Genomic DNA, 24,116 nt, shown 5'->3' on the forward strand with positions numbered 1-24,116 from the left:
CTATAACTCTAGAACTCTTGGAGGACCTAATATTTGGAATACAAGCCTTCCAGACGTGGTTGAACCAACAAGTCAAATTTCATCCAAATTGAAGGCTATGACCTGGAAGCTCTAGTTGAATTGGCATGGAATGACCCAGCATTAACTTGGAAATCAGATTTTCCCATGTGGCCAATTCCATTAGATTATCATTTTATGCAAAAATTTTCTTAGCTGAGAATGGTACCCCTACCTGTTACCCCCAGCACAGACTAATGATTTTGTTTTAGATTTCATTCTGAGCTTCACTTCAATTGACCACAAGTGGCACAAGAATGGCACAGAATAAGGTTGTTTTCAGCACCCTCTCATCTCTTGAGCTTTCTCCTGATAATGCAAGTGCCATTATTGTTAAGAGTCATGAAGGATAGGGATGACCATAAGGGGGAGGAGCATTATGCCTCCTTTATTTAGTAGCCTGTCCTATATGTTATCACCTTTTCCTGTATTTTTTAAGGAGGTAGTTGGGGATTATGATCCACTTAACACCTTCATCTCACCTAGGTATGCAGTTTGTATGATAGCAGTATATCATAAACTTAAATATAATGTGATAATTAAAGCCACAGATTTAAGGTGAATAAAATATTAAGATTTCATTACAAAAACTGGGCATATTTTGGGATCAAAAGCAATATATAAAATGGCATTTTCATATTAAAATTGTGAAAAAAACTACTAAAATTGATTTAAAAATTATACTTATTACACAAAATTAACATTTCACTTCTAATAGCACATTTATATAGTTATCAGCAGAGTATTACATTTATTCCTGTATAAAGGAGTCCATTTTTACTTCATAATATTTACAGCAGAATTAATTAATTTTCTGTGATTTGCTTAACTCACAAGATAATTCAGACCTCAGAAAGTGTCACTTCATTAAATAAACCCTAAATTTTGTGTTTAAGAGTTTATTTCGAATTTGCAGTTCATTTCGTGACAAAACATGGTAGCAAAATGCACTTCACACCTTTTAGAAACATGAAAATTAATAATACAAATTGTTATTTCGCATTTCGTGTTTTCGTCAAAAACGAAATACGCATGCCTCTAGCGATATTCATGCATAACAGAAGTAAATATTTGTTATACTGGAGTAAAACATACAAATGCTGACAGTACAATGGACCTTTCCAATGCATGCTTCACAAATCCTCCAATGAAGCTGAAGATCATTCATTTCATTCCCATTTTGTTAAAAAAATACACTGATGGTACATCCTTAACTACCACTATGACGAAAAAAAGCATGACAAATAATACATTATTGAAGAGGTAAGTTTGCCATATCCCACATATCAACATATATATTCCAGACTTACACAAATTCACAAAAACTGAAAACTAGGAGGAGAAGAAAAATCTACCAAACCAGTCGTAGAACAGGAATTCATTGAAGATTATCATAGAGAATGAGGGAAAAATGTGTTACATGACCAGTGATTGAACAAAATGCAGTCAGGTACAAGGCTTTATTGTTAGACAACACTGAAGCAAAAGAATTGCCATAAAATGATCAGTTCCAATTTGCGAAAACAAGTACAAATACATGAAAAATAAAAAGTAAACTTTTTGCTGAAGCCAGCACCTTTGAATACACAAAACTTCTTCATACCTCGTACCTTGCTACATTTCTGTAGATCACAAGTCATCAACTTTAGCCAACCTCTGAATAAACCTAAAATGATATAAAAAAATAAATTACCAGACTTAGGTTATAGTAAGTACATTCTGTTTCTCAGATCTTTTCTGTAGTGGTTGAAACAAACCTATGAACAAATGTAAACCACTGCTGGTTACAATGTGGAAACACCACAGTTTCCCTCACAAGAATCAGAACATTGTGCAAGGTTAATGGCATGGCAACTTTTAATTTCCATTGGTTATTTTTATTATTTGTCACTTATTATTATATGCTCCTTGTAAATTCACCTCACACTTTTCTCTTTATCACAAAAGAATGTTACTATTAGTATCACATGTGCATTAATCTGTTTGTATCCAAAAACATAAAGAATGTACTTGCACACTGGACAGTAAACTGTGAAGTGTACCACTCGTTAAGTGCAAAAGTTCTTTATATTTTTATTTTTAAAAAAAATGTGAGTGTATTATTTCAACTTTATTCTTACTCCTGTAATTTTTCCTCTCCCTCTTCCTTACTGACAAAGGTTGGTTGTGAGCAGCCCAACAGGCCAAAAAAAGCCTTCTTTAATAAAGATGATTATTTTTTGCATTACCAATGTAAATGTGATGTTTTTGTATTTCTTAAATGTTATATCCATTTCTCCTCTACAAACCAATAGCAACAATGACTGATGATTAAATTAAATTGGTGACGTGGCAATCATTAACGCTCTTGCCCTGGCTGGGACTCATGATGAGTCTTATACTTCATACCCTCAGCCATTTTGCAGGTAAAGTGAAAATGGGAAGATGAATGTTATTTATGAGTCTCAAATTTGTATTAGAATTGAACATCTAATTTTCAAAACTGATGTATCAATTAAGGAATGACATTGCACTGATCAATTAAAACTAGGGCTGAGTCAATGCCGCTGTACTGTATTGGTCGATACCTTAGCATAGGCTGGGTGTAGCACAGAGTCCACAGAGTCACGTGACATTTTCATGGAGTCTAATTATCCTGGAAAATACACAAAATTTGAATTTTTTATTTATTTTGCAGCAGCATTATATGAAAAATATGTTTTGTAATTAAATAACAGCCATTTTAATATTCCAGTGTATTACGGTCTCCCAACATACTGTGATGATATGTCTCTCTCGCTCTTCAGAATGAACAATAGTAAAAATAAGTTCATAAGTGAGGAAACAAAATGGCTGCTAATATGGAAGTGGCAAACGATTAGACAACAAATCCTAAGTCAGTGAGAGTTAGAACAGAGCTAGACCTAGAACATGGTGATGATCTCACCATTTTGGGGGTCTCCCTGCATGCTTTTATGGCATGCCTTTCACTTATGGTTGATTGATTGATTGAGTTGGTGTTTTAAGTTCACTTCATGCACAGAAAGGCTAATTGGGACTGGCCCTACAGTATAAAGTGGGATCCGTACCACTATGTGCCTCTACCGGGTATCGAACCTGGGACCCCTTGATTACAAGGCGACGACGCTACCACTGTGCCATCAGGGAGGCTCTCTTTGCACTTATGGTATGAGCAAGAATTTCATATGAGTGGGTACGTATATGGTGTTACATTTATTTAAGTAGTAAATTATATATTTTGCCATATTTTCCTGCACTTCACTTTTTTTCTTTTTTACAAAACTTTGGTTGAAGAAGGCACTATGACCCCAGTAATCTCCTTCGACACACCGCCGCCCACACAATTCAAAGAATTGGAAGAATTACTATCAATAAACATCCTGGTCACTACATAGTTGACTATTGTAATCTATTAACATGGGCAGTCATGGAAAATCATTGTATTTCTGTATATGTTCAAAGAAAAAAATGTGATTACATATAGTTGCTATGGCAAATTCAGGTTTTTTGTCACAAATAACTGTACTATCACACTCCAACCTAACATCAATAACAATATCCACCATTTGACAGATATCTACGATTCCGCTATCATCATCCTACATAGCCAAAAATGCTTGTCGTAAGAACTACGCCATGCTTATAGTCAGGCAATATACATTATTTCTAAATGCTGACACACAAAGAACAGGAAATGCTCATGTGGCACACTGGAAATGAACACCTGAAACAATGTAAATCCGTGGGGCAACAGCCCATGAAGGCCAGGGCCTACCTACTGACTGCCAGCCTCACTTTCACATGTCTCAGCAGATGTGGGTGATCATTCAACCACTTACGGCCAGCATGACAAACCCCCAGTCGATGTTGTAGGTTTCCATGACAGGGTTATCCTAGTCATTCGTAGCTCCCAAATTTCATCATGATGGTGGGTGGCCACTGGCCCCATACACAGGCCGAATTCTCAGGAGAAATATTGTTACGCTTTCCCCAGGAGGCTTTAACCCATGCTGGAACCCAAAGCATGACAGCTTACACTGCACGGCTATAGTGCTGGACCCTGAATCAATGTACTACATGCCCCTACATGCACTACTCTTTCAAATGTGCATTTATACAGAAGGCTGATCGGGCTATATCCGACTGATTTGGAAATGCTGCTGCCACGTGTGTAGTTGCGCCAGAACCTGGAAACCGGCCTTGAAACCAGTGTTGTGTCTGAGCTTGTATTAGCCGGAGCATTGTGTTTGTGCTAGTAAAATGCTACCGAAAATTAACCATTATTGGGAAGGGTACATCATGGCTCTTTTCTGCATACATTTTTCGTACAACCGAATAGTGAAACAGTGTTGGGAAAATGGTTTAACCATCGGAGTGACCACAGCTAAAGATATCGTGGCCAGGCAAACACAAATGGTGCTCATGCAGGCCCATTCGCCAACAAAAGGGGCCCATTCGAGGTTGCCAGCAAGAAAGTTTCCTGCAGAGAATCATGATTGTCGCCGGATACTGCTATGAGGGGAAGTTGGAGATATGTAAGGTGGACAAAAACATAAAGGTGTGCTGCCTACTTCCAGGAATCCATTATGGCCCCAAACTATTGGACAGACATCCCTCGTTTGTATGGAGCCAACAAGAACCAGGTGCAGATCCACATGGACAAAGCATCCAGCCACACTGCTAGATCATCCCTCCAGTTTTATCCAGGAAACAGGAATCCATGTTATTCCCTTTCATGACATTCCTTCAAAAGCCCTGATGCCAGTCCAATGGATTTCTGCACATTTGGACTGTTAAAACAACGTCTACAACATCGCCACCCCCACATCCTCACTGGCCTATGGAAAGCCTGTAAGGAGGAATGGGATGGAATTCCTATGCATGTGCTCCAACATAGTTTGTTGCAGTGGAAATGGTGATGTCGGGCGATAGTCTATACTACTGGTGGTCCCATAGAACACAACCGTTGGTGGCGGCACAGCTTTTCATAGGGTAAGAACACTTTACATATCAGTCGGATAAAACCTGGTCACCTGATCAACCTCTGTATTCACTATAAAATTTAACCAGAGTATTCCAAAGCAAGTGAAATGAATTAATCTGAAAATGATGACTTTCTTCAAGGGAAACAATTGTAGATATCCAAAAATCCCCCCAACCCTATTTATAAGCAATAACGACACATCAAACATAAACCTAAATTAAATACTTCACATACTTCTCTACCACGCTGACAATGCTAGGTAGACACAAACAGTTCTGCATTCTAACAGCACTACCTAAAGTTTGTGGGCTAGTTATAAATTGGAAGTGTCGGACTTTACATGACTCTTTAAACAACATCAACTGCTACTTACAATGTGACAATATCTGCATTGGCCTCTCGAATGGCAATTGTAAGTGGATCATTTCCATGATTATCCATTAGATGCTGGTCAGCTCTATGTTTCAAAAGAAGACACACTTGTGCAGTGTGACCTGTAAAAGAAATACAGTAATTTATTATTTCCAACATTTCAATCTATTATGGATGCCAGGAAGTGTTTCTAACAGGCGTTGCAGTTGAACACAATCAGTCCACGTACTTCAGAATGGTAATGTTAATATTAAAATATAATAAATAAAAATATTACTATTTTAATATTAATGGTTATATTAATATTAAAAGCTGTTTCTTTTTTTATGACCACCATAATTTATTCCTGTATTAATATGATACATTTCATAATTTAAATTGCATGATTTCACTAAAGAAGCCCTAATTGGGTACTAGTAACCTAACAAACAAAGTAAACATATTGAGTGTGTTGCGTATTATTTTCCACGCAGTTTTCTTTTCCTTCCTCTATAAAAATATACAAGCTAAACTGTGAAAAAATTGGCTCAGGACATTCATAAATATGTATAAATTTAATGGGATTTGGATTAATAGAAGTTGCAATTTTTCACGTCTACGGAGAAAAATTCATGCAGAATTCCCGGAATTCCTGGCGAGTAGCCACCGTGATTACGCATGAACTACAGCACTCTGAGAGCAGACAACTGTTCTCTTTCTTCTTCTTCCTTCTTATCTTCTGCTACTGTTTTTGTTTTTACCACAGGAAGCATAATCTCACCTAACATGATTGTTACGGTCTCAATGTCTAGGCGAATATATGCAGTCGAATCTGGTCGAAGCAAACAAAGCGAAGCTGCATATATACGCCTTCTGCACTGTGGCAGCACACTGCAGGCGACATCAAAATGCCATCCCCACTCTAGGACCATGATAAAATTCAAGTATAATTCTCGGTTTTCAAAGCGAACTTTCCAAAAATTCAAGGCTATAAGCAGATGTTTTCTCTATTTTAACCTTACGTATTACTGCTTCTCATGACCCACACACATACACAAACATATTAATACAAAGGGTCTGTGTCATTCCAATGTAAAGGGTGCGGCAGAAATAGTTAGACGATGTAAAATGAACATAGAAACGTATCCCGATAAATAAAGTGTTCATTGTTGGTTTTGTTTTGTAAAGTGGTTCAAAGCATTTTGTATGCATGTAGTTTTGGTCGAATGTTCATTGCGCATGCGCCGTATTTTAAGTATTACGTAATCCTTCCGTCAGTAGACATGGAGCGTTGGCCGAACGAACATCGTGCTTTCGCTGTGGAGTGTTTCTTGAAGAACAAAGACTCTGCAACAATTACGCAGCGTAAGTTAAGGTGTCATTTTAACATTGGTAGAAATGGACAAGTACCGACACGACAAACTATTCTTAATTGGGTGAAGAATTTCCGAGCTTCGGCATCTGCAACATCAAAGAAATCCCCAGGTCGTCATCGTACAGTGAGGACACCAGGAAACATAGAGATGGTTCGAGAGGCATTGGAACAAAGTCCGAGGCGTTCAGATCGTAGGCATGCTGTGTCACTTGGCATTTCAGATAGGAGTGTGCGGCGAATATTACACCAGGACCTACACTTCCACCCATTCAAAATTCAGATGATTCACAAGTTACCCCCTCAAGATTTCAATGAACGCGTTCACTTCTGTAATTGGGTGTTACAAATGACTAATGAGAACCCTAACTTTCTGCACAGGTTAATCATGTCAGACGAGGCTCATTTCCACATTAATGGTTGTGTGAATAAGCATAATTGCCGTTACTGGGCAAACAAAAATACAAGGTTGCTGCATGAAGTGCCCCTTCATAGCCCTAAAGTAACAGTATGGTGTGGTGTCTCTTTTGATGGAATTATTGGACCATACTTTTTCGAGAACGAGGATGGTGACACTGTAACTGTCACGTGCGCTCGATATGTGGCCATGCTCGAAAACTTCGTTCTCCCAGAACTGAGATAGCGTCGCCTTACGCGGGTGTGGTTTCAACAAGACGGAGCCACGTCAGACACAGCAAATGCTTCAATCAACATTCTTGGGAGGATGTTTCCTGGAAGAGTTATCTCTCGTCGCGGCAATGTTCCTTGGCCTGCACGCTCGCCGGATCTATTGACATGTGACTTCTTCCTATGGGGTTACTTGAAGCAAGTAGTGTATGCAAATAAACCTGCAACATTACAGGATTTGCGTGACTCAATTCAACTTGCAATCCAACAAACCCCGCTCAACATGGTGCAACGAGCTGTGAGTGCGCTGAGGCGACGTGCAGAGATCTGTTTGACTACCCATGGTGCACACCTCAGTGAAATAATTTTCAAGAAGTAATTACCATATGTAATGCTTTTGTATGTAAATTCTTGGCATATAAATGTTTTTTTAATAAAAGTTCATTAAAGTAATAATTTTGCAAAAAAACATCGTCTAACTATTTCTGCCGCACCCTTTATATGAAAATTCTAATTCAATTCAATTAAGTGGTAATTGTATCTAAAATATTTAATTTGACATATACGGAGTTTACATTTGCCATTTAACATACTCAGGCTCGAAATAAATCTACAAACAGTTACACACAATTGTAAATTCTACAAGAATTTCAAATTTAGCTAATCAACTTCACGATATCTTGCAATAATTTTCCATATATCAGATAGATTGTTCTGCAAAGCACACTAACAAGTTAAATGGATTGAGAGAATTATGCTTTATTTTCCAAGCAGCTTTATTTTCCTTCCTCAATAAAAATAAAAGCTAAACTGTTAAAAACTTGCCTCAGGCCCTTTAGAAATATGTATAAATTCAGTGGTTGTGGATTAATAAAAGTTGCAATTTTTTACATCTACGGAGAAAAATTCATGCAGAATTCACGCACAATTCCCGGAGCCAATAATTCATGCATAATTCCCGGAATTCGAGGAGTTCCGGTGAATAGTCACCCTGATATATAAATAGAAGAGTAAAATATATATAACGTTAATAATTATTACAATCACATTTTATGTTATATATGTGGCGAATACAGATTGTAAAAAATTGGTGGATTGATATAAAAACTTGGATTTCCCCCACCCAACTCCAAAATGAGTTCAGACATCCCTGAATACTGTGAAGAAAGAAAGCTAGAAATGCATGCTGTAATAATGAAATATATGCTGGAAATTTTGCATTCCAAACCATTATCATCCTTCCATAATACCTTACATGAGCATTTGTCTTCTTCGAGGCACAAACTAAAATATAGAGGTAAAATGTTGGGGAGAATACATATCTAAGTGGGCATGCAGAGTTAATATAAATACCACAATACATTATTTCTTGTAGTTGTTTGGTTTATACTGACTAATAGCCCTAATATGCCTAGAGTAAACTTTTTTTTATTCACCCTGCTCCATGCATGTATGGCTGTGGCTATCAGACATTGTGTTAAGTTGTTTGGTGTTAGCTTAAGTAATGTAATCTATCAACTTTTCTAGTGTCTACCTTACACTTAAACTCCAGATGTACATGTCTCCTTACCGAAACATTCTTGATGTATATTCCAATCATTCCTAAGGCAGACTTAATCAAACATTTCAATCACTGCATAGATGAAGTTCCATATTTCAGCATTCCAGTTCTTATTGGTTTTCCAATCAATTTAGAAGGACCAACGGACAAGCACACCACACCTGGCACCTTGTACTTTGAAAGATCCTGGACAGAAAGGATAAATGCAGACCTCATGCACAAATATCTATCATCACCAAAGGAGCTTAAACCACACAGTGAGCATGGGAGCAGCACAACACACCAGACAGACCAACCTACCAATCACAGCCACAAGTACCACCACATGACGGAAATCAGGACAACTGCAAATCAAGAACACAAATGCCCAACAGTGATGCCCGATTGGGAAAATAGGAAAAGCAGTAAAGTGATACCATGTGCATCCTAGATGCTGTAACCTTTGTTCATGTACACAGTGGCTTTTCGAAATTAATTGGAAAACAAATTAAAATTACAACTTTGAAATACAGAACTTCATCTATGCAGTAGAAAAACAGAGTTAACCATGCCAACCATGAATTCCAATTACTCCCAAAAGTAAGACCCTTTGCACATAAGAATCTTTCTAACTAGAACATACCTCCATGTAATATTTACATATTTTTATGTATTTTCTTGCAACTTGCAATGAGTCATCAACTAAAAAGAAAGAAAATGATTCACCACATTACCTAATTCTGTTGCAAGGTGAAGAGGTGTCTTTCCATCATCATCCTGAGTATTAATCTTTGCTCCATTGAGAAGAAGATACTCGCAAGCCATAACAGATCCCTATAAAAATGTAATATATTTGTTTAAAATATTACTATCACACTTTACACTGACATCTATGAAATAAACTTTTAGTAATGTTAACATAATCTAATAAAGATGAAAGCTTCTATGCGACTCCAATTTTGGATTAGTGAAACTGGTCAAGCAATGATAAGGACCAAAATTAAATGTATGAAATTAAGACTGTAAAAAATATACTATTTGTTACTTTTCCTGCAAGAGGACCCAATATAATATGTTCAATATCCTGTGACAGGCCCTCAAATTATATTGTTACTTGCCTGGCCCACCCACACTTTACATCCCCTCTCGAGGCTCGGTGCACTCCATATTTGGCCCTGATTTGTCTAGGGGTTATCTTTCGTTGTACGGCAATGCACATGGGTTGCAACAAGTCAACATAAACACTATTTATTTATTTATTGAGAAAATTTCAGATACAGCACAGGTGGCCATTTTACACTGAAATTGTCAACAATGAGAAAGCAATAATTATAATAAGCATAAAAATAAAAAAAAAATAAAAAAATATATATATAAAAAAAAATTTAAAAAAATTAAGAAACAACATAAAAGTGAATAGCAAATGAACAGAAAAATAAGTAAAAGATGGCACTATGTGATATTAATTACAGGCATTTCTTCTGATGGAATACCGAAAGGCAAACTCGGAGGAAAATATATTAATATTTGAGGGGAGATCATTATATTGTGCTGCATGTCTGTAAAAGAGAGATCTTTTTTGAATTTCTAGTCTAGTTTTTTTTGTATAAAATAATCTTGTGTTGCGTGTTGTGCGCATAGGTACTCGAAAGTGGAATTCCTCAAGAAGTGTGTTGCAGCGGATTTTTCCATTCACAATTTTGTATAAATAACTTAAATCATTCTGCAACCGTCGCTGATAAGCTGTTGTAAGTTTAGAAAATACAGGAGATGCAGAGATGAAAAATTGCGTAATGAGGGAACCCTGTGACGGACTATAGCTAGGAAGAAGTGAAAGACTGAATCGATTCTGGAGAGCTGAGTGGGACATGCCATGGACCAGACGGGAGAGCAGTATTCTATTATTGGGGAGATGAATGATTTGAAGTACAAGCTGAGGGCTGAGATGTCACTAATTTCAGTGAAACGGTAGAGTAAACCTAAGAGACGCATGGCCTTGTTTGTGGTGAATAAAATATGTTCCTCAAATGTGAGCTTTTGGTCGAAAACAATGCCTAGGTCTTTGTGAGAGGATACTGCTTTGATGTTATTGCCAGCGATGGAGTAAGATGACTTTAACAGATTCTTCTTGAGAGAGATAGTGAGAGTAGTACACTTTTCAGGATGTAATGTAAGGTCTCATGTCAGGCACCAGGAAGTGAATGTTGCTATGTCATTCTGAAGAAGATGAGTATCGTCGGAAGTGGAGATTTCTCTGAAAATTTTACAGTCATCTGCGAAAAGAAGGTAATTACTAGAAGGAGCTGTGAGATGGTCAGCAAGGTCATCGACGAATAATATGAACAAGAGAGGTCCTAGAACACTACCCTGTGGAACTCCAGAGAGGACAGGAAGAAAGTTAGAAACAGTTCCTGGAAGAACGACACGTTGTTGGCGATCGCTAAGGTAATCTGTGAGAAGGGTTAGAAATTTGCCATGAATGTTGAATCTATTGCATAATTTGTGAATCAGAAGACGATGACTAACAGTATCAAAGGCTTTGGCCAGATCAAAGTATATTACATCTAATTGTGAATTATTTGAAATGCATTTCATAGCATGTGAGAGTAAAACAGACAGGTTTGTAAGACAGGAGTTACTAGGAAGAAAACCATGTTGCTTAGAGCTTAAGTACGGAGAAACAAATTTGTACAGTCTATCTTTGATTACTTTTTCATAGATGATGGACAGAGGAGAGAGTAAGGAGATTGGTCTGTAAGATGAAACAAAATTTTTGTTACCACTTTTGTGAATCGGTGTGATGTTAGCTTGTTCCAAGTGTGAGGAAAGATGCCTTCCGAAAAACATCTGTTCAAGAGAATGGAAAGGGGATAGCACAGGGATTGCACAGTTTTCCTGAGGAACATGGTGTGGATATCGTCCGGTCCTAGGGCACGGTGAGCTGAAAGAGACGACAATAGATTCTTCACCTCATCGGGTGTAGTGACAAGCGTTTTTAGAGAGGAGGAACAGACTGGTCTTACGTTTGGCAACGCTGCAAGGGAAGACGGGGGGCAGAAGTTACCATGAAAATAAGCGTTGAAGAGTTCTGCCCTTTGATCGCCTATCGCACTTTCACTATCATGTGTAATTTCAGCTGGAATTCTACTGTTATTTTTCCTCGAGTTTATTAGATTAAAAAAGTTTTTTGGGTTTTCCGGGATTGTTGCAATCATATTGTCTATATGTTCCTTATATTTTTTTCGAAGAAGATACTTTGAGTGTCGTCGCAGAGCAGCAAAGGTATTGTGCGTGTGTTCACTCGGGAAGCCCTTCCAAAGTTGCCATGCTCGTGTCTTGTTGGCCAGTACATCCCGCACTTCGGAGTCGAACCAACACGGAAATCTACGAGAAGATATTTTCCCTGTATGCACGTGGTCCAAACTGCTGCGTGAATGACACCTGTAAATAGGCCAGCTGCCTCGTCGACGGTCCCGTCTTCCAAAAACCCCCAGGGGAAGGAGTCGAGGGAAAGTCTTATCTTCTCCCACGGTGCTCGGTTCCACAGGTAGCATTTGTTCTGGATGGAGGGGCGATGACCTCTTCTAGGGGGTGGGGGGATGAGAATAGAAACATCCAAACTGTCGTGGTCGGAGGTCAGGAGGTTCTTACCTGGTGTGATATCAAACTACAAGAATGGCAAGAGACAATGGATAGCCTTTGCGAAACCTTATTGATGTAGGGGATAAATTACCTTGTCCGGCAACTGTGAAATCAAATTCCGAAATTTTGTAAATTTTCTAAATTTTAATTAAATGGTTTATATACACAAGTCGTATCTGAACCTTTGTTTCTCTAATTATCGGGCCAATTTTGTGAGATCTGAAATCCCTAATGTTTGTACCTTGATGTTTTACATATCAATGAATTACATCAGGTGTACGCTTGTCACAAGATAGACTCATGTTACCCCAAGTGCGTCTTCACAGGCATGAGGTTGCCCAACATGCACATTTCATAACATCCCACGGTGACAAGGCATTAGGTTGACCCATGCTACAAACTACCTTTTACCTGTAAATCGGACACCTAGGCACTAGCTAGCATAATGAATAGAGTTACACTAATTAATGACTATTAATGTGGCGGTACCCACACACATATTTTTATACATGTAATTACCTAATTAATTAGCATATTAATAAAATATTACAATAAGGCAAAAATTACTGTCACCCTGCCCCTATGTCAGGATAACACATGTATATATAAAAAAACTAAAACTTCATGGTACAACAGCCCTCTAAGGTAATTGTCTTCCAGAGTGGCTTTTTCACTGGGTGACATGTGAAGCACATCGAGTCTCTTTGCCGCTGTTATATAGCTTTGGACCACAGCTTTCTTCTCTTTAAGTAGCTCCCCAGTTGTCCTCACGATGCTGAGTCAATGCCAAAATTTTATTCCCACCAGGAATATAAGCTGGAACGTTTCACCACAAAAGTGAGGCACTAATTATTTGGCTGTGCAGGAGCCTGTTATTAGAGTATAAGAAAACCTTGAGTCTACAAAACAGTGAAGATAATGATTTAAACCTTAAGCATTTAAGCCATAGACAAATATAAATCCTTACGCTTATTATTGCTTGATGAATTGGTGTTCGAGATTTGTCTTCAGCATTAACCCACATCTTATCTCCTCCCAATGCCAGCGCTTTACACATGACAGGTAGGTTATGAGCAGCTGCAGCCTTGTAGAGGATTAAGTTAGGGTGCAGATTGGAGATATCTTCCTCGCCTGGAATGTCAAGCAATGCGTTGAATGCATAAAAATTACTTCAATCATTAAAAAAACAACACTTGAAAGAAAGGACAAAGTTAAACATTTTTGCTTATTCCAACCAGGACATAGAACTTTCTCTACTGTGCGTATTTGCTGGCCATACTAACAATGTAAATTTGATTCATAATGTTGCAATATATATTACATCTGAACACCTCATATAAATGATAAATAATTACTTGTTACATATGTCTACACTTTTTTACATACCAGGGAAGTTGTGGTGTCAACCTTTTCCCTATTTTTCAAATTGATTCCTTATAAATCCCTAATTTTCCTAGATTTCTTGCAATTTCAAACATATTTTGATTTTAGGGGCCTCCCCCATGGCGCAGTGGTAGCGTCCTTGCCTTGCAATCAAGGGGTCCCGGGTTCGATACCCGGTGGAGGCACAAGTTGGTTCGGATCCCACTTTTAACTGTAGGTCCAGTCCCGATTAGCCTTACTGTGCATAAAGTGGACTTAAAACAGCAACTCAAACCAGCAACTCATATTTTGATTTTAAATATACATTAAAAGCATCCTATAAGCACTAAAATCTTTACAAATAGAACAAAACATACTATCCACGAATATATTTATTAATTATCAAATTTTTATTTAAAGTATTTATTAACTGGTTTAGGATTTAACAGTTGCTGAATTAGCAGTCAACAATGTGATAATTTGGGGGCAGATTTATATGCAATAAAAAAAGCCAAAATATGCACTAAAAAAGGTCAAAATATGTACTAAAAATTTTCAAAACAACAAATTTTAAGGTTCTGTACGCCTTACATGCAAAGTAAATGTATCAGTAACTCACTGAACACTATTATAGAAATGAAAGTGTGATAAATTGTACTTTATAGGATCACCAAAAAATACTAATTTAAAAATGTTTTTAGTTTCATGGAACAAAATTATATTACACACATTCGTTTGTCTGGAGGCTCGCTCTAAAAACTGCAATATTTCAATTATAATAATATACGTATTTTGTTGTAAACACTATGCTTTTTTTGTTGCATTAATCAATATCTTATTCTTTTACATTAGCATTTCAATACACTAGATATTATTTATCTATGTTTTCAGGTAGCAGACTCTTGCGATTGTCATCAGAAAGTAAGTCTTTGTATTTTAAAAAATGTTCATTCCATTTAACAAAATGCCACTGGACAGTTATTTGTTCATTTCATTTCTTGCGTTGATATTATGATGTAAAATGGATTTTTCTCTTTTCAGAACTTTCAAATAAATAAATTTCGGTTGTGGAATACCCAGGCAAATTCTGGACAGGTTCCCCCTGCAACACAGAATTCACCTGTCGCAGGAACTGCAAACCTGGGTTTCTGAAAGCTATTGCTAACTGCTTCTCAAATTCAGCTTTCTCAACTTCTCCTGGTACTGTTTTCTTTTGAGCAATATCAAGGACATTGGATGGACAAAGGAAGAAAAAATCTAATCTTTGTCCGTTCAAAACTATCAACAAAATTTTACCATATTCTTAATACTTCATTTAAGATTCAGATTAACTGCATTTTGATTCAATTTAACAACACAATCATAAATTTCACATGGTACAACTACAGTGGTCTGGATGACGTAGTGCGGGGATTCAATCTGCAAACACTACGGATGTGAATCCATCACCTTAACAGTCAATTCAAAGGAAGCAATGCTGAATTGCTACGTGCGGTTCTGGTGGTGATAAGAGTTTGCACAGAGATAAATGTATTATAGGCAGATATTGAACTCGGGCAGCAAACGTCTGCACTATGAATCTGTGGTTCGCACCTACCGTAACATGGGAGTAGAACAAACGCTATTTGTCACGTGAGATTTAATGGAAAATAATGCACAGTGATATTCCGTCTATGTCCATATAACAACAGCTTTAAACCAAAGGATAAGAAAAGCATATTGGGAGGAAAAAAGTCAAATATACCTCATTGGAAAGCTACATACAAGTGTTTATTTTTAGAAAGACAAATTGATTTTAGCTCTGTCTGTTCTCTATTCAAACAAAAATGTTCGTAAAAGTGTAGTTTTTCGTGTATGTTTTATGTAAGTCGAGTTCAATCATGTGTAGCTTATTGAAAACCAGTCGTAACAATATGAAATTTCTTGTGATTGAAGCTTGTTTATGTATAAATATCTCGGCCACATATAATGTTGCTATCACTTGTGGAACAGCTAATATTAATGTTTAATAACAGTGTTGCAATCTCGGTAATGGTCAGCCCAATGACTATGATATCTAGATAATGAGCATGGAATAAATATCATATTTTTATGGCTTATCTTTTCATATTCTGCGAATTGAAAACGACAGACAGAATTGTTTCTCTTGACAACCGGCTCGTGCATTTTTCGTCTCGTTGCTACGATGAAGTGTGCTTTGTTGCCACACACCGCTGGCAGTTCTTTAAACTTTGCATTCAGCCAGCACCTTTGACACGGAAAGTAAGCCGAAAGTTTTGATTGCAAAGCGAATTGTTGTGCACAGAGAATCATTGTTCAGATGCTGTAATTGACGAATGCAGATTTTCTTTTATCACTCTTGTGTTCCTACCATATAGCCTGAACTCGCACACATACATAACATCCCTTACATGCACTTTTTCTTGCTGTTTTCCTTTGTTATGAAGTTGCTGTTGCTGTACATCACAGGCACGTTATTTTTTTATACAGAGGAGACTGCGAAGTCAGCAGTCACGGGTTCGAATGTTTGGTAAGATATTTCATTCCCTTCATCAAATCAAGCTCATCGTTGAACTTACTCATTTCAAATGAAGGACAAAAAATGATACGGAGAAAATGACGTTAGTATAAAGATTGGATAAAAGCTAGAAAATTTAACAATAAGTAAAGTATACAAAGAAAATGTATTTCATTCATAATATGATAAATTGTTTATTCATTATTTTACACTGCCACAATGTTTTGGATCAGACCAACAGAACGCACTTCCAGTATTACCGCAGCGTAGACCATGTAGCTGCAGCGAAGCGGCAACACTGTGCAAGTCACCTGCAGCCCGCGGAGTCTGAGAGTGGCCGCATCTCGCCATACGCCATCCACACGTTTTCCATATTAGGAGTAATCAATAATAATTTATATCTGTGGTCATACTTGAGATACACATGTTAAACTTTTGGATTTGGATCAAATGTGTCATATAAATGGCTTTTTACAATTTAATTGAATTTGCAATTACACATTTCAAGATTGCACGTTTGCCTAAAATTTAAATTTTTGAAGCATCTAGTGAAGACCTGCATTTGACTTCTTCCACAGAGATGCAAAAACAACCAGTCTTCATGTACAAAAAATCTCAATATTATATCTAGGGACACAAATTTATGGTAAATAAAAACTGAGGAGAGCGGTAAATAAAATGTTAGATCAGCGGTATATACCAGCGGTGGAAAAAAAATGGCACACACTTTTTCATTATGAGAGGAAACAACATACAAAAGAGCTATAAATTGATAAACCACTTCATTTTTGTATACTGTACACATAAACAAGTACTTAGCTGTCCAACCAAAAAGAAAACATCAACACAAAATCATTTCATTTCTAAATTGCATATCTCAAGTGATTTATTCATTGTATGTATTTAAAGGATATCCTTGCTGTCCAACAAATAAAATAATCAGTACTGCACATACACAAACACATGTTGAAAATCACATGATGATAAACAAAATTCATTCATGACTGAACACAAATGACACCATTGTTTCCCTTGATGTGTGGGAACAGACTAATCTTATCGCTGCTACAGCTAGTTCAATGAAACTGGAAGTTGAGTAGACATTCGGGGGAAGAAAGGAATGCAGCTTGACAGGGAGCGAAGTTTTCGAACTGAGATTATGTGCATGGGAAATCCCAATTTGCAGCGTCTTCCTGATGTGATCGAAGATAAAACGTTCTTCAGTTGCAAGTGGTAGGAAACTTTAAGCAAACGTTTCGTTACAAATCGACAGTTTGTGCGCACAATCTCGATTGCCGGTTTTTGCGTGTTTTCTACTTAATTTGATGATATTTCATGGTTATTTCGTGAAAATGCGTTCATTTCGTGGAAAAGCACACATTTCACATTACTTCGCGAATAAAACTCATGTATATTTCATCATAGGGGGTGTAGTTACGTGCAGAATGTTCAAAATTGCATCTTTTTTTCACATTTCGCGATTTCGCGCATCGCGAAAATTCAATGTCCCTAATTATATCATTTGGGGATTATGAACTGTATGATGTTAAGTTATCCGTTCTTGCAAACTGGAAGAAAAAACTACACTTTTTAGTGATTTTTTCATTAAAATACAAAAATGCAATGAAGAATAATTTTTAGATGAGGCTTATTAAAAAATAGATACTTGAAGCTTTCCAATGAGGTATATTTGACTTTTCTCCACCCACGGAGTACAATTTTACAAGCACGAAAACAGAGGGCTCAATATTTTTGTCACGGATAGTAGTTTGAATATTTAGCTGCAATCCATAGACAGACATAATCGCAAAAAGTTATTGTATTTTTATTATGTCTAATTTAAGAATAAAATAAGCTCATAGTGCATATCTTCATCATCTGACCATCATTCCCTTAGTTTCTACTGTCTTGTTATTTTGTACTCAAATATCCTTCACTAGGTTATACAGCAGCATTGTCCGCAAAAGTTAACATATGTTTATATAAAAATCACAGTGTCCAGGCCTACGCAGGCAACAAATGTTTTCTGTTACTACAAATGAAAGCTCTGTTTCAGCATGGTAAATTTGCATTTCGGCAAATTTCTATTCAAGCTGCATTGCTGCAAAAACTACTCTAAATACCTGAAGTGTATTACATGTTTAGAGCATATTTGGCAATAAATAACTTTGCCGGCAGTGGTAAACACATCTTTACCTTCTACCCACTGTTGGAGCAATATGCTGTTACTTCTGTTCTTCGGCATTTATTGCCACCTCTGCAGCGCACGCGCACACACACACACACACACACACACAGAGATTTATCAAGATCTCACAATTAACAGATAATCCTCAAATAACGCGACCCCAGTGTTGTCGTTGGAATTTGGAAATGTGACTCACATCTCTGAAAGGTCATTCTATCTTCGCAACCAGACCACCTGCAATGCTGTGAGATGGGTTTTGGAATGTCCTTGATCCAACTAGTGCCCAAGACCAGACGAAGCATGCTATTTTTTAATGCTGACACAAGGTACGGGAAAAATGAAGCAGACAAATTTGAAATGAATAATTACATAAAAATTACTCCCAATATATGCAAATTATATGCACGTTAAGCTAACATATTGTAGATTTGTGAATATTACTCACTATTAAAGGAAATAAATACGTTAAATAGTATTGATTAGTTTGACTACTTACGTGAGTGAGTATGGAGTCTTATTTAGAACGTTTCAGAACACTTCTTTTAGTGTGTGTTTTTAACCTTAACCCTTAACCTGAATCCTCATTCAACACTTCTTTTATGTGGCACTATGCTCTGTGCCTAGAAACCGGAGGCAGTTTGACCTCCGAAAAGTTGATCTAAATAAGACTCCATACTCACTCACGTAAGTAGTCAAACTAATCAATACTATTTAACGTATTTATTTACGTTAAGCTAAAATATGCACTAACGTCCCAAATATGTATTTATATGCACTACAAAACTTTACCAGAGTAATCCATATCAATTGAAATGGATAAATCCGTTGAGAGCACATGAATTTTTATTAAGGAAAAAACATGCAAATATGCAAAAATCCGCCCCCTAGTGATAATACTGTGATGTATGCAGCATAATACCGTTGAAACCTGATTTTATATTCTCAGTTTATGCATTTTTCCACATTACACATTCAATCGCAATAGTTTCAACATAGCTAAATGTAAAATTTTCATCATTTTACATTATACATTCAATCTGGATGGTTCCAACACACCAAAATGTTATAAAATTTTCTTCCTTTTACATTTTCCTTCATTTTAAGTTTTTTCAGCTTGGTCCTCTGAAAAAAGTAAAATCAAGGCTCCACTCTACTTCACTCTTTGTATACACTATTAGAAAGTATTTTATCTTTGTTAAGAAGACTGCAGCTCGACTGCATGAAAGAATAGAAAATATGATGAACACAGAAGCTAGTGTATTAGTATCACCCAGTATCATTGGCATGAGCATGGCTTCAAATTTCTTTCCCAAACTTTAGGTATCATATGGGATACATAAAAATCCAACCATTCCTTTTGTTGAGTTCATTTATCCTTGGAATTCTTCAAAATGTACAATTCTCATAAATCTTATGCTGATATAGTGTGGTGGAAACAGAAGTGAGTATTCAACCTGCAAAGTTTTCTATGTTTGAAGATGCAGCTTGTGGCTGAAAAAAATTTTAAATTTTTTCAGTCTGATAAGTGTTTTCTATTTTCATCTTATTTACTATGTAGCCTTTCTTGCACTTCCTTTCATTCACGAATAAATTAGTTTTAAAAAATATTGTGTTTTGCTTGCTTAAATGTGCATGTTGTCTTTTGCTTGCATGTGCATTTCATAGAAATTTAAGTGAAAGACGCAGACTTAACCAGGACTTGAGGGTCTCTACCATACCATACTATTTGGCTGGCTTGGTAGCTCAGTTGGCAGAGCAACAGTATGATATACCAATGACATAGGTTTGAGACCTAGTCGAGCTTGTTTCTTTCACTCAAATTTCTATGAAGTACGAGGGGAAGTCAATATATAAGTTGCAAAATGAAATATCTTTGAATTGCTGAAATGTGAAATTGTTTTATGAATATCAGTCGTTGCACTGATCCTTTCCACAAGTGTTGGCGTAGGTGGCAGCACCACCATGTATCGTATATGGCAGTGAGTCATTCGAGTGCCAAGTGGGTAAGATGGCAGGTGTGTTAGCCGAGTGTACACATTGTGAGCAACGGGCCATAATTCGATTTGTGTGGGTGCAGGCATCCTATTCGTGGAATTTCTGCCCCAAGGTCACACTGTCACTGCAGTCACGTATTGTAAAACCCTGACGAAGTTACGGTCAGCCATTCACAGGAAATGTCCAGGTGCTTTGAGAGATGAGTTCTTCCGTTGGATGACAACGCTCGTCCACACAGTGAAAATACCACAGTGGCTCACATACAGTCCCTAGGTTGGGAACGACTGGAACATCCAGCCTATAGTCTGGATTTGGCACCATCTGACTTTCATCTCTTCGACCCACTGAAGAATCACCTGGGTGATTACCAGTTGCAGGATATGGAGGAGGTCCATCGGGAGGTTACCAGCTGGCTACGACACCAACCACAAACCTTCTTCGCTGCTGACTTTGAGGGACTCGTGAAACGCTGGGGCAAGTGCCTAAATGTTCATGGAGATTACGTTGAAAAATAAACCACATTTCATCAGGTAATTATTTCAACTCTTCTTTCTACTCCATTTTGCAACTTATATATTGACTTACCCTCGTACATCTCCTATGACCATGAACCATGACCGTTTTGATAGTAAATTACTAAACAATATGAAATCAAGCCTAGCCCATCCCACCTTACGATAATTCTAATAATATTAGAAATAATTAAAAATATTATAGAACTTACAAATAATAAAACTAAAATAATGAGTGGCAAAGCATAAGGTTGCATGTGTGTCATTTATGTTCATTTTTTTGCATATATGTTTTTGTTAGTGTTTACTTGCTGGAGTGGTGTGTGTTGCCACAGAATAAGACTGCACCTTAGAACAAGAGAATCTCACCTATTAATTCATCCTCTTCTCCACCAGTGGAATCCTGATCACTATCAAGTTCAATTGTACCTTCCAAAGGTTGCTTCTCCAGGTTCTTGCCAAACAACAAAACCTCTGCATTCACAGGTTCCGAGTCCTTCGTTTTCTCTGGTGTTGCATCGCATGCACTTACACCAGTAGCACTATCATATTCACTATCACTCAACGAACTATCTGCTTTTTCTTGCGGAACTGATAGTGCACTACATGAAGGTAGTGCCTTGTGTTCCCTTTGTACTTTTGAAGCACGAGTACCACTTAAGTCATTCACAGCACCACTTAAATCTTTGGTCCGCACACTTAAAGGTTCGACAGGGTCTAGAATACTGCTATCGGTTTTAGGAACATTAGACACCCTGACCAGTTCTCTCTTGGTAGGTGAGCAGATGTTAGGGGTTGTCTTGGGCCTGCTATCTCTGCTCCTTGGCCGCCGCCTTAATTTCCTCACACTCCACTTCCTTACTGTCACTAAGCTCGGTCTTGACCTATCTGGTGAAGACAATTGTTTTACAAATAGCTTCTCAACATATTTTGATTTTATCCATCCTTCCCTGATGTTTCTGAAAATATGAAATAGATCAGTGCATTTCTACATGTAGCAAAAGCCAATATGCTAAAACAAATTGTACACTTTTTGAACTGAAAGAGGTGTAAATACAGGAGGAACAAATTCTGTTGCCAGCAGACATATATCTAGAAATATATTTCAGATGGATGATGATGATATTAATATAACAACAATGTACACTCATGTTCACATAAAGTGGTACATTTTATAAGGTCGGGGAGTTGAAGAATGTGCCACTTTATCTGAACCTGAGTGTACATTCATATTTGTGTGTTTTGGGGAGTTAAGCATGATACATAAATGCTGTAAAAGAAAATTGTCTGTTCCCATGTTGTTTTTATAACCTTTTGACACACAATAAAGAAGAGGACCTTGAAAATTAATTGGTTCAAAGAAAAGAATGAGCAAAAGCACAGAAACACGGAACTTTCTTCTGCATGGTACATTCACGTATCAAACTTTTTTAGCTATCCCCTCCCCCCAACATTGCAACATGTTATGAAGGCATGTCGGGGAGGAGTGATATGAACAGCACCATGCTTTGACTGCCTTAACCCCTCTTCCCTCCCAGGGTTGCATTCAGGTACCCATTTATAAAAAGCTGGGTAAACCCCAGAGCTGCTTCATGCAGGGACATTGAAAAATTCCCAAATGAAATCAATCCCTCTGGGAAATGAACCTGAGTCTGCCACGTGGCAGTCTGGCATAATACCAGCTGGGCCACCACTAAAAACATAAAAAGTTACAGTTCTTAAGTTGGAAACTGTTCAAAATAAATACAGTAGAAGTTTTACAAATATCAATAGTTCTGACTGACAACAGACTCATTCATCCCAATATCTTCATGCAAGGATACCAGAATTACATACATTTCATATAATGAAATAATTTGCTGGACTGATCTTAGTATTTGATTAATTCGTTCCGGGAATCTCTGCACCTCAGCTCCTAAATACCAGTGACATATTAATGACCATTCCTCAGAGGGAGCAGGTGCCTTTATGGGGGGGCTCATTTTCTTCTGTCCATGGCACATGACTGCTCCCCCCTCCCCTTCCCTTTCCAACCAACTTTATAAAGCAGTTTAAAAATCCTAACCATTATATATTATGCCTCTTTTTCAATACTTGTAAATTTTCAATAAAATATTAACCTTACCCATGACAATGAGGAGTAGCTCTTGCAAAATCTTTCTTAACATTTGCCTCGTAAACATTATTTACAATGGTGTTTCCAAGCTCAGCCATAACTTTCAGGATCTCAGGTTCCCATGCATCCAAAGTGAGTGATCTAACTTTGCTATAATGAACACCTAAGCTTCTATGAACTCCTGAGCATTCTGAAATGAAAAAAATAATGGATGTAATGCAATTTTCAGTGGATTAAAATGTTAACACATTACATACAAAGTGAGTAAAATTGTATTAGGCACTTTAACTACAGATGGTAGAGTCAGGATAAAATCAATAAAATCAATGTAAAGAAACCATTAAAATTAAAACATGCAAAAGTTCCTCTTTACAGGCAGGCAAATTAAATGATCATCAAAAAAAGGAAGGATAATATCTTGTCCAAAGCTGTTTTTCAGTAAACGAAATAAATGGTGAGAATTCCAGTGTAAAAGGTAAGACTATCCCCTGTGCACTACACTATGCAATGAAGACCCATGGCTGTCTGGAGGTAAGGCACAGACGCATTCTCATCTTGGCCACAGTGGAACTAACGTGTTCAGCTGAATGCTCCAACTGTCTTTATTGTCTGGATAACCACCGGGTACCTCACTAATTAAGAGACTGGTTGGGTCTCTCTTGATTCAATGACAGTTCCAGATTACCGATCCTACGAATCAAACACAGGTCTCTAACATGTCAAACTAGTGCATATTTTAATAATTCCATAAAAAGCATATCCTCTATTTCCCCAGACTGTGCAAGCGACGAGCACAAAACAAACCCCCATGCACATCTAACTAATTGCTCCTTTCTATGGAGGTATAGATGT

General features: G+C 37.3%; 1 protein-coding gene and 1 non-coding gene across 2 annotated transcripts in view; one reads left to right on the plus strand and one right to left on the minus strand.

Annotated features, from left to right (window-relative positions):
- Positions 1-24,116, minus strand: part of CenB1A (Centaurin beta 1A) — a 95,592-nt gene that overhangs the window by 15,383 nt on the left and 56,093 nt on the right. Inside the window, exons 11-15 of the mRNA XM_083120395.1 lie at positions 23,274-23,454; positions 21,518-22,107; positions 13,541-13,704; positions 9,666-9,765; positions 5,415-5,535 (exon numbers count right to left, since the gene is read on the minus strand). Coding sequence (XP_082976521.1) covers positions 5,415-5,535; positions 9,666-9,765; positions 13,541-13,704; positions 21,518-22,107; positions 23,274-23,454 — 1,156 coding nt within the window. The remainder of the gene's footprint in view (positions 1-5,414; positions 5,536-9,665; positions 9,766-13,540; positions 13,705-21,517; positions 22,108-23,273; positions 23,455-24,116) is intronic.
- TRNAA-UGC (transfer RNA alanine (anticodon UGC)) lies at positions 14,067-14,141 on the plus strand. The gene has a single exon. It is a non-coding gene; the product is annotated as a tRNA-Ala (tRNA).

The sequence above is a fragment of the Lepisma saccharinum genome, chromosome 4, assembly GCF_977018435.1.
Source record: "Lepisma saccharinum chromosome 4, izLepSacc3.1, whole genome shotgun sequence".
NCBI classification, from domain to species: Eukaryota; Metazoa; Arthropoda; class Insecta; order Zygentoma; family Lepismatidae; genus Lepisma; species Lepisma saccharinum.